Consider the following 11,896-nt stretch of genomic DNA (forward strand, 5'->3'; position numbering starts at 1 on the left):
ATTGTGATCTCGAGCAGACGATATACACACCGTCTTAGGAAGTTCAATTTTTGGAAAGAGTGGATGTCCCAAAAATGGACAGGATGACTATGAACCACAGAAAATAAGGGACCATTGATCCTTGAAGCCTAGATATTCTAAAAAGACAAGGGAAAGCCAATCTAGTTAAGGATCATTCACTGTTGCTACAACCTAAAGAACAATCTAACCATCTATTAATTCCACGCATGGAACCTTCTCCTTCTTTCCAGTAAGTGCATTAAATTTTCTTCTTAAAAGTAAGAAGGAGAAAGTTGATTCCCCATTTTCCATACTTTTTGTGTTCCCTGCTTATACATGTTAGTTGATTCCCCATTTTACATTTAGCTGAGATGCTGTCATGGATCGATTACTTTTATTGACCTTGTAAACAGCTTTTGTCACTTTAAAAGTTCTCTCAACCATCTCTCTCCCTCTCTGAGTAATCTTTGTTGTATGTCAATTGTCCATCTGGTATTTAGATAGGAAGTGGCCTATAGTAGAGTAACTTTGAAAATATATAGTAATGATGTTCACGCTTATGATTTGTTAATGATTTTTACCAACCACTTTTCTATTTAATGATTGTTCAAATTGCAGACGTGTCTTGTTGGAGCTGGTCCTGGTGGAAAACACACAGCTCTGGAAGCAGTCACAATAGTTCTTGATCTACCACCTCCACAGCCTGGGTCAATGTTGGGACTCACATCAATAGATAGGGTATCTGCCTCTGATCCGAAGTCGGCTCTGGCATTACAGAGATTAGTCCAGGCAGCTGTAAGCATTTTATACTATCAATAGGATCTTTGATGAGTATGCTTAGTTCTGATCACCCCAAGAAAGGGTGTGGACTACGTTCGTTCTTCTTTTGTTAGTCTATGAAATAATACATTGCAGGTTTGGTTTCTTGGAGAAAATGCGAATTATGCTGCTTCTGAATATGCTTGGGAATCTGCTACCCCTCCTGGAACTGCATTAATGATGCTAGACGCTGATAAAATGGTTGCTGCTGCCAGTTCTCGTAATCCTACTCTGGCCGGTGCATTGACTAGACTTCAAAGGTGTGCTTTCAGTGGTAGTTGGGAGGTATAAGTTTTTACCTTGGCATTCCCCAGAGATCTAGTCTCTCTTGCCTTTTATTATTTGACTTATGTCAAACCTATCAAAATTTTTATTAGTCAAGTAGTCAACTTGTCCTTTGCATACACCATACTTATGATGAATGATATTTAATCTTGGTTTTAAATTGTTCAACTTTTAAATTATGAGACTAAAGGTCATAATATATATTTTCTTTCGACAATATGTTTTGAGGATATTATACTTTCTGTTACAATGACTCTTCTAGAAAGTCAATCAGAATAAATGGAAGGAAGAATCGGAGGTATATTGCACCACTTACCTGACAGTTCCAAAATTCTTTGTTGAAGGAAGAACAAAGCACCCAAACATCTCTCTCTCCTTCTCCTCCACAAATTTGCAAAAGGGGGGTCTGGGTGGCTCTTACAATGGCATATCATCTCTTATATTGATATATTTTCTTCAACGTGCAAAATATTTGGAGGGTAAATTTCACTCACACCCCCTCAGGGACGTAGTGGAAGGGATTAAAGCGTTCACAAGGAACGGGCTTTATCTTGAATCCACAAGATAGGGTACCTTGAATCCACAAGGAAAAGAAAACTGCAAAGTTTATTTATAAAATTGATTGAATTTTGCTCTTGCATTACATGTATATTTATAATAAAGAAAAACCCTAATACTGTAAAAGAAACTAGTAGCAAAAAGAAACTAATTGCTTAAGTAAACTAAAAATATAAAGAGACTAATAGTAGAAGGAAATTAAAAACCTAAAATTGAACTCCCTAAAAATTATAAAAAAATAAAAATAAAAATAATATAAAACCTAATAAAACTGTCCTACATCAATCTCCTCTACTTAAAAAAAAAAAAAAAAAAAAAAAAAAACTCGTCCTCGAGTTTCACTGGCTCATCGTATATTAATATATTCAAGATTTTATATCATTTGCATACTTGACCTTATTGCTCCACAAACTTGCTTCCTTGAAATATAATTATCCTCGGTCCTTGAAATATAATTATGCTTTGAAGTCTTGACACCATCTGTTTCTTACATATATCAAACTTTTTTGGCTGCTTTCTGTTTCACATGAAGTTCATCGCTAATAAAATCGTCTTCCAAGCTAGGATTTCCTTTTCTCTTAGGAATAAAATTAAAAAAAAAATTGCTGTTTGATGATTGTGGCTGATTGGCGAATCTCTATTATCTACAATCATTGTTCCAACTACTGATTTCTTGGCAAGTGTATCAACCACACCCTCAGTATTCTTCTTTACCCTTCTTCACTACTTTATTATCTTTAATTACAGAAGCTATAGTTGTAACATCACAAGAAGTAGTCAATCCCATGACAATTCCCCTTTTAAGCCACTGTTCGCCCTTGACATAAGGTTCCCCATCAAGTGCTCGTACTTCAATTAAATCTCTAAGTTCAGTCAAACAGCCACTGCCACCTAGTTTGTTCTCATCCTCCAAGCATGTGTCCGTGCCATTATTTGTATTGCAATTGTCTCCAAACTCCACTCGGGACAACTGAATGCCTTCGTCATTCTCATTATATTCTTTGAAATCTGCCTCACCCAGTTCAGCAGTTATATCTTCAAAGTGAGCCTCTGGAGTTGTATTAGTGGAAGTCTCTCCAAACGCACATGCGATGGCTAAAGTTTGGACATCATCATCTTCAACCATAATAGTTGAAGCAATAGAATTTGGCTCGAAATTAATTTCTTGAAAATTATTATTTGCTTAAAAAAAATCATCACTATTCTCCTCCTTGTTGACAAACGGAGTCTCTTTATTGCAATTCTGATATTGGTTGTACATCTGCTGGTAAAAAAAAAAAAAAAAAAAAAAGAAGTAGCAATCAACGACCTTTTCATCTTTGACCATGATTGTAGAGGTTGTTTTCCTTGCCTTCTAAGGCTATTCTTTACCTATTCCCACCAAGCTGCTGCTTTCTTAAGAATGATTGCAACAAGTGGAACTTGCTTGTATTCGGGTATGTCAAAATACTCGAGGAAGTACTTAACTTCATTAAGCCAAACCAAGACATCCTCAGCACAAAAAACTAGATGTAAAAGTAAGTAAATTGAGTTTTTTTTGAACTTACGATTGTTTGGATATCTATAGTTTCTGTCACGTCGATCCATTGCAACTTCTCTAATTCTGAACTCCTCATCATCAAAAGATCCGCATAGGCTAGAGGCCTACGTGGATATACAGGAACATAACCCATATCTGTTGGCTGCGATACACATCATCAGCATGAACTCGAACTGAACCACGAACCTGGTTGCCACCAATCCCAAAACTAGTTGTTACGAACCGTTCTTGAGTATGCATGACTGCCTTAGGATCCTGCGCTCCCCGATCAACGTCGCGAGAGCGGTTGCTGCCAAAACAATCAATCGTCATTAGCCCAGGAAATCAAGGCTCTGATACCAACTGACGTAGCGGAAGCGATCAAAGCATTCACAAGGAATGGGGGTTATCTTGAATCCACAAGGAAAAGAAGATTGCAAAGCGATCTTAAATATTATTGATAAAATTGATTGAATTTTGCTCTTGCATTGCATGTATATTTATAATAAAGAAACTAATTGCTTAAGTAAACTAAAAATATAAAGAAACTACTAGTAGAAGGAAATTTAAAACCTAATATTAAACCCCTTAAAAATTATAAAAAATAAAAATAAAAATAAAAATAATATAAAACCTAATAGAACTGTCCTACATTAGGTTAGGCCTAATTACACATGGTGATCGAAATAGGGTCTAATATCACCCTGTATCCCTTAGGTTAGGGGCGTGTGCTCTATGACGCCCTTCCATTAACCAGCTGTTAAAACCGTCAGAATATTTTGATGTTATGATGGATTTGCCCTTCTCCTTGAGAAAAGACTTTAGTAACCTTTTGGGATTTAAAATATTACAATGATACCCAAAAACACTTCACAGATTTGCCCTTACCTTCCCATGGCTATATGGCAGTAGCATACACCCGTTGACTTTTTTTTTTTTTTCTCTCCCCAAAAATTTACTCCAATTGTTAGATAGCCTGTCCTTGCATATACATTATATATATAATACATCAATATAGATATAGTCACACGCCATTTATACATATAGTTACTATCACAATAAATCCTTAATAGATATTTCCCAAAACAAAAGGAAATAATTTGACCTTTTTAATCTGTGTCTTGGAAGGATTGAAGCGAGATCCTTATATCTTGGCTTTGACTGCTAGTTCTCGACAGCAAATCGAGTGGTGGGAAACCCTAATCTAAATACGCTTTGAATCTAAAAGAGATTCGAGCCTCAGATCATGAAACCCCACCGGGCTTTGCTGTTGCCGGTGGGGGCGCATCATGTGAGGGTTAGGGTTCTGGTGAGAACTTAAGGGTGGGAATATTAGGTTTCTGGACCGAAATGATTGTGGGGAAGGTATTCCTGCGATTGAAGAATGGCGGTTGCCATTTCCTAAGGAGAGGAAATGAATTATTAGTAGAGAGAGAGTTAGGCTCGATGTTTGTTTAAGGAATGAAGCAACTATTTATGGAGAGATTGGAGAGTTTTGAAGTGAATTTGGAAGGATTGAATTGGATTTTGTGATTGGGGGTGGACGGTGATGATCAGCGAGTTTGGCCAGTGGAGATAACTATCAAAATTCACTAAACTGGAGATGAATTAGTTTGAGAGAGGTAGTGGGGGCGGTGACGTGTCAGGATGCCCTAATTTCAGAGAGAGAGGGAGATAGAGTGGAAATAGAAGGTTACTATAGTAATTTGTCTTGGAAGATTTTTTCTGTATTTTAATCTTGTAAAAATCAGGGGTACAATTGACATTTCATTCATATTTTTGACATCCGTAACCACTTAACGGCCATAATGGTGGTCAATGTAATAAAGGCATATTTTGAACACCGTGTGTGATTTGGTATAACCTCAGGGTGTGTGTGTAATTTACCCAATATTTGAACGCTTGATTTCACACCTATCTTTTTTTTTTTTTTTTTGGGTAAAATTTTAGTTATTTTAAAATATCGTGTTGATGTATTTGAACTTCATCTCATTTCTGATTTTTGTTGACTTTTTTGGTTTAAGTGGGTTGTTAATTCAAGAGGTAATTGGCTTGTTAATGTGCTGGATGTGCTCGTATGATGTTTTTCCTGTCAATGAACCTTTCAGTATAATTGGTGTTGCCATGTATTTTTGACTTTATGTTCGTGTCCTGGTTACATGGTTTTCCCAGGTTCGAATCATTGCAGCTCAAGCTCTTACAACAATGGCAATTCGATCTGGTGAGCCTTATAGGTTACAGATCTATGAATTTTTACATGCTTTGGCACAGGGTGGGGTACAGTCTCAATTTTCAGATATGCATATTAGTAATGGGGAAGATCAAGGGGCCAGTGGTACCGGGCTTGGCTCGTTAATTAGTCCAATGTTAGAAGTTCTGGATGAAATGTATTGTGCACAAGATGAACTGATCAAGTAAGAGTTCTGATTTTTGTTTTCTGTACTTCGTCTATTTTTTCTTTATGAACAAAGATATTATCGTGGAACAAAAAAAGGAGCATGAACTTTCACTTGGTCCCTGATAAAAGTACTTTTGTAAATTCAGGGATACGCGCAACCACGATAACACGAAAAAGGAATGGACGGATGAAGAACTTAAGAAACTATATGAAACCCATGAGAGGCTGCTAGATCTTGTTTCACTATTTTGTTATGTTCCAAGGGCGAAGTATCTACCTCTAGGGCCAACAAGGTGCATTTTTTTTTTTTTTTTAAAATCTTAATGCACTGTCTTTGGGTCACACTGGAATAAAGCTATCTTTACATTGACTTGAAAATACATAATTGATTTTGGTTTAGGACATATTCATAATCAGAATAATGATTTTCTGCTGTTTGTTAATGAACTTATATGTTGTTAGAGATGTTTTTGTTCTTAGTATTGTTTTTATTTTTGAGAAGAATGATTATTGATAGATATGTTTTCAATTTTTGTTGTTCCTTCCTGATTATATAGTTTGGAAAGTTTTTTTAATTCAGAGCTTGAAATTCCCATGCCATAATGCCTTCTTACTATTTGCTTAGGAAGATATGGGGCCGTTACTACTGTTCCATCTACTTTTAGGTGTTTCTTGTGCTGCTATACAAATGAAGGGAATAAAAAACATTGTATTTGTCAGTCAGACCATAGATGATGACTTTACTTGGGAAAATATTTTGACACCGCTTATTCCATCAATTGAAGTTTTTTTCACATTGTTTCTTTTATCATCTTTCCAATTCTAGTGCAAAGTTTGAAATGGAATTTTCTTGAGAAGTTCTGTGGAATTTTCCGTAAATGCTTTTTACATTGTGATATTATTATGGCATCATTTATTTTATGAGCGCTGTGCTTGTTCACATTCTTTCTCCACATATCCACTCTCACTTCTTTTTGTTCTCAAATTACAACAGTGCAAAACTTATTGACATCTATCGCACTCGGCATAATATAAGCGCATCAAGTGGCCTCAGCGATCCAGCTGTAGCTACAGGGATTTCAGATCTTATTTATGAAACTAAAGCTACACCTGCTGAGCCCGATTCACTTGATGATGACCTAGTAAATGCTTGGGCAACCAATCTCGGTGATGATGGTTTGTGGGGAAACAATGCACCTGCATTTAATAGGGTAAGAAGTTTTACTTATTTAATATTAAAGACCTTTTGTTCTCAAGAATAATAATACTTAATTTTGGTTGATAGCAGACTTTCTTTCTTCTTTTTTTATTTTATTTTTATGTTTCCCTTACCATGCTATGTCAGTTCTGAATTGGAAGTTATCATTTTTGTTGGATGCTAATGGACATTAAATCTTAATTTTATCTTACATTGACTTCAGATGCTAAAAGTATATTTTAATTATGGATTTGAGTCATTTTATTCATCTTTGAACAAAGTATTATGTTATCTCATCTTGATGTTAGGTTAACGAGTTTCTTGCTGGTGCTGGTACTGATGCTCCTGATGTTGAGGAGGAAAACATTATTTCTAGACCTTCAGTTAGTTATGATGATATGTGGGCGAAGACGCTTTTAGAGACTACAGAAGCAGATGTATGAATCTGAATACCTTCATTTACTCATGTTTGCATCCCCAGAAAGTTCTGAAAAGACTGATCTACTTGTTGATTGTGTTCCTTTTTATTGTAGGAAGATGATGTGAGATCATCAGGGACTTCTTCCCCAGAGTCAGCAGGTTCCGTTGAGACATCCATATCATCCCACTTTGGTGGAATGAATTACCCGTCACTGTTCAGTTCAAAGCCGTCTACCTATGGGACTTCACAACCTTCGGTATTTAACTAATACGACGAGACTAATTCAAATTTAATCATATTACTATCATGATTTTGGTAATTTTTTTAGCCAAATTCCTTTTGTCAATCTGTCTAATTAAGTATAAGAAGCTTGATGCAGTTTATATACCTTGATTCCATTTCTTTCTTTCTTTCTTTCTTTTATTTATTTATTTAATTTTAGGAGAGAGATATGGAGATATCGTGGACTTATTACTAAATTAGAAAACGTAAAGTGTGGACCAGAATTTGAAAAAAAGGATAGATTGGCTCGATTATTACTTGAGAACAATCTAGCATCTCTGTTTCTTCTTCTTCTTCTTTTTCTTTCTTTCTTTCTTTCTTTCTTTTCTTTTATTTTTTCCCCAAGAAATATGGTTAAAATTCTAGATTTGCAATTTCTTAAGATATGTGTTTAATCCCATGGATGTGGCTGAAGAGCCAGTGGTGTGCTTCGGACGATAATAACACAAATGATAACTTCCAGTTACGCTCATAAATCCATTGTTGCTGTTGTTACTGCTGATGGTGATCTCATCAGCAAACTTACTGTACATATTATAGTAGTTTCCTTCACTGAACACAAGCTTTAATCATCTGTTACGTTCTGGAGCCTTCTGCTAAAGATATCACTTCCGGTTCAAAGTTTCTTCCTGCCTACAAGTATTCAACTTAAATTCATCATTGCTAAACTACATCCTGCTTGTCATTAATTGCCATCGGATTTGTGGCAAAAATTATATTTTTTTTCCTTTTTCTTCTTCCACCTATGCTATTTGTTCATTGAAGGTTGTTTTTGGACTGGCGGAACACTCAAAGGTTTCAAGTTTTATAAGCAGTGCTAGACCATTTGTTTAGTCCCCAAATATCTTTTTATTACATTTCAGCAACAACCATTTTGGTCTACTTGGTATGGTTAAGGCCCCCCCACAACAGAAGAGAGAGAGAGAGTGAACTTGTAATGGGTACATGTTAGAGTTAATGGGATGAGATAATGGTAAATAATACTTCGAAGAAAAATGCTATGAGGGAACTGAAATTATTCTGCGTATAATCTGATTTAAATAGAAACGCATTTGTTCATGTTTGAATTTTGGTAAAGTTTTCAATATGTTGCCTGCCAAAAAAAAAGAGGAGAAATAAGTACTGTTTTTGCAGAGTCTTAGTAAAAGAAACCCTAGGGAAAACCCATAGCTCCACTTTGCAGTTGCTCATGTGTTATTTATTTATTATTCATTTGGTAAGTAGTTGCTGTTGTGTTATTTATTGTTGTGCTGTTCATTTTTTGTTGTATCAAGAAATACAAGTTTTCACATCCTAACATATTAGTTATTAAAATTAGATTGACTGTAAGTATTGTTTATCCAACTTTACATTGCATCAAATTAAATATATATTACTCTTTTTGGATCCCCATGTTAAGTGTGAGGAAGCTACGTAACAGAAGGAAGAAAAGAAAGATAAGCCTTTTCTAATTATGAAGAGACAAAGATGAAACTTTCTGAATTTTAGTTTTTATTGAAGTTATTGTTTTTCTTCAGGTGGAATAAGAAATACAAAGTGAAATGAAATTTTATTTATTTTTTGAGTTCTTGTTTTTCTTCAGGTGGAATAAAATATACAAAGTGAAACGGGAACACTGTATAATTTGATTTTCAAATGATGTTAGTTCTTGATTGTTCTACATCTATTTAGAAATCCATGATAATGATAATAGAAAGAAAAATCAAAGTTATTTTCCTATCAAAAGCAGATTGATTCCTTTTACTGACCAAGCAATGCCAGCGCTGCGTAAGGCCCGTAAAAGAGTTGATGAATTTTCTTTGTTATACTAACAACAATATGGCACTTGTTTTTGAAAATGATCTCCTGATACAGTTTAATTGCCTGAAACAGGAAAGGTCGGCTCCAAGCAGATTTAGCAATCCTTCCACTGGTGGTACCTCAATGTATGAGGGTCTTGGCTCTCCGGTTAGAACTTCAAACCTGTCCTTTATTTAGCTTTGTTATGATGTCAGCCTATGCTTGCTAATTCCTCGAGCATGTTCAGATTAGAGAAGAGCCTCCACCATACACATCACCTGCTCTGCAAAGATTCGAGTCATTTGAGAACCCCTTGGCTGGGAATGGTTCAAACAGTTTTGGGTCCCATGATAAGGAACAAGCTTCTTCAGGGAATCCGCAATTTGGAACGGCACTTTATGATTTCACTGCTGGCGGTGATGATGAGGTAACTTAACTCTTAGAGACTATAGTTTTTTTCTCAATTATGAGCAATTGGTTTTACAATCTTTCGGCATCCTTCCCCTTTGGGTCACTTTGATTCCTCCTAGAAATTGGTAACCTGAGGTTTTATAGTGATTGAACACGTGATGTTCTGCAGAGAAAGTAACTGGAATTCATATACTGTTTGGTAGGCTAGGGTTTTTGCCATTTAATGTGTCCCATGCATCGCAGTCTTCTCGGAAAATCATTCTTTTCTGTTCGATTTGGACTTTTGGTTGGTTTGGTGGAGATGTAGATTAATTACTGTTTTCGTTCCTTGCAGCTAAACCTGACAGCAGGTGAGGAGGTCGAAATTGATTATGAAGTAGATGGCTGGTTTTATGTAAGTTGACAGCATTATCTATTTATTTGTTCGTCATCTTTTAGGGTTGGTGTGGGAGATTTGGGAAAACTTAAAATACAGAACAATGATCACATATTATTCTTTTTTGGAGTGTGATTTGTTTTGGAAAGTAAACACTAAACAGAAGAAGGCCCTTGAAGATAAGGATTTGTAGAAAGACTCCATATAGATATAATTACTTAGAATGTTACATAGTTTAATTGGTTTTCTTTTTTAGTGATAAAAATAAATTGAATTCATTATATATATTCCGTCCAATTTATTTTATTTTATTTTATTAAATTGAACTAAAAGTCTTTATTTGATATAATTTTAATCCCATGTCCTTTTTTATCCTTCTAAATCTTCTAAATTGTTATTATATATTTTATTCTTTTAACTCATTTTTATTGTTTAATTAGTATAAGATTCAAAAATGTATAGACTTAATTAATATTATTTATGTTAATGTACTACAATAAAAAATATTTTTTCATAAAAAATTTCTCGCCTTAGGACTCATATATATTGAGCCGGCACTGAGCTTTTGCATGTGGCCAGTCAAATGTGACTCTGTGCACGTGCACACAACATGTATACCACCACGAATGATTCTCATTGTTGGGTAAGCTATTCACTCAGCTTACCCTTTTGTAAGGTGGTCATTCTACAAGTTCTTCACTGGTGGGTGAAAAAGGTACCTTTTTGGGGGGAAGTAATTTCTTGTGTCCAGTGGGCTGATGTTCTGGCATTTTTCACTGTGGTTGCAGGTGAAGAAAAAACGGCCCGGAAGGGATGGGAGAATGGCGGGGCTGGTCCCTGTCCTCTATGTCAGTCAATCTTGATACGGTTGATATATATTAATACGAGGTCCAACAATCATTCATTGTTTTACAATCAAATCAGATCAGGTGAAGTTTTCCCGCAAGCATTCTGGAATGGCTTGGCTTATAGTTTGTTCGGTTATAAAAATGCAAGTAGCAAGAGGTCCCTTTTCGGCTGATTGACTTGGCCTATAGTTCTTGGGACTTGCTTTCCCACCTCTTTTAACCATTGACTCAGGTTTTCTCGATATTCTTTCCGTTTTTGGCTGAGTTGAGTGAGCTCATTAGGAGAATTAGCCAGTGCGTGCATTTTATATTTATGATCTTGTGTGTAACATAGTTTTGCCGTGGTGTTACAGTTTTCACCGGTATATGTCGTGTAATTGTAGAAACTTATTTCTTTAGTTACAAACAGTTTTTATAGTGATAATATCTATATATATATATATATATATTTTAATTATTGTGATTTTCACCTTACTTGCAATATAATAATGATAATATATTATTTTTAATTTAATTAAAAAATATATATAATAACGTTTTCGTGTTTGTGGAACAAAGTTCCTCTCCAGGATGGGGGGATTAAGTGGTGCCAATTTACCTTATGTCGTCGGGAATTTATCAAAATATTATACTTACAAGCTTTTATCATTTTAGATGGTGAATTTCATGACTATTATTAGCGATTAAAAAATTTGTGAATTTCTACCATTATAGATTTTATTGAAGTGGTAAAGTTTGAAAAATAATTGTACCAAGTTTACTAGAGAGGATTTTAAATTCGCAATCAAGTCCTGAGTTTATACAAGCCCGTACGTGCTTATATCCTTTCCATTTGGGCTAGTTCAATGAAAGATTCATTTAGGTAAATGGTACACGATATAAAAACAATTGTTGTGCTTCTAGAAAAATGATTTTCACTTGGCGTATGTTTGGTATACTGGAAAAGAAAAGAAAAGAAAAGAAAAGAAAAGAAAAGAAAAGAAAGGATAAGACTAGTTTAGA

The 11,896-nt window shown here is 35.1% G+C and overlaps 1 protein-coding gene across 1 annotated transcript in view; it reads left to right on the forward strand.

Moving 5' to 3' along the window:
* Positions 1-11,361, forward strand: part of LOC132278832 (uncharacterized) — a 32,988-nt gene extending 21,627 nt beyond the window's left edge. The window contains exons 17-27 of the mRNA XM_059780730.1: positions 619-795; positions 916-1,104; positions 5,354-5,595; positions 5,726-5,872; positions 6,574-6,790; positions 7,086-7,214; positions 7,311-7,454; positions 9,353-9,427; positions 9,507-9,686; positions 10,005-10,064; positions 10,835-11,361. Coding sequence (XP_059636713.1) covers positions 619-795; positions 916-1,104; positions 5,354-5,595; positions 5,726-5,872; positions 6,574-6,790; positions 7,086-7,214; positions 7,311-7,454; positions 9,353-9,427; positions 9,507-9,686; positions 10,005-10,064; positions 10,835-10,909 — 1,635 coding nt within the window. The 3' untranslated portion in view covers positions 10,910-11,361. The remainder of the gene's footprint in view (positions 1-618; positions 796-915; positions 1,105-5,353; positions 5,596-5,725; positions 5,873-6,573; positions 6,791-7,085; positions 7,215-7,310; positions 7,455-9,352; positions 9,428-9,506; positions 9,687-10,004; positions 10,065-10,834) is intronic.
* Positions 11,362-11,896: the final 535 nt, after the last annotated feature.

This window comes from Cornus florida, unplaced genomic scaffold (genome assembly GCF_030987335.1).
Source record: "Cornus florida cultivar Cherokee Brave unplaced genomic scaffold, ASM3098733v1 CherokeeBrave_3.0.0_Hap2_Chr10, whole genome shotgun sequence".
In the NCBI taxonomy this organism is placed as follows: domain Eukaryota; kingdom Viridiplantae; phylum Streptophyta; class Magnoliopsida; order Cornales; family Cornaceae; genus Cornus; species Cornus florida.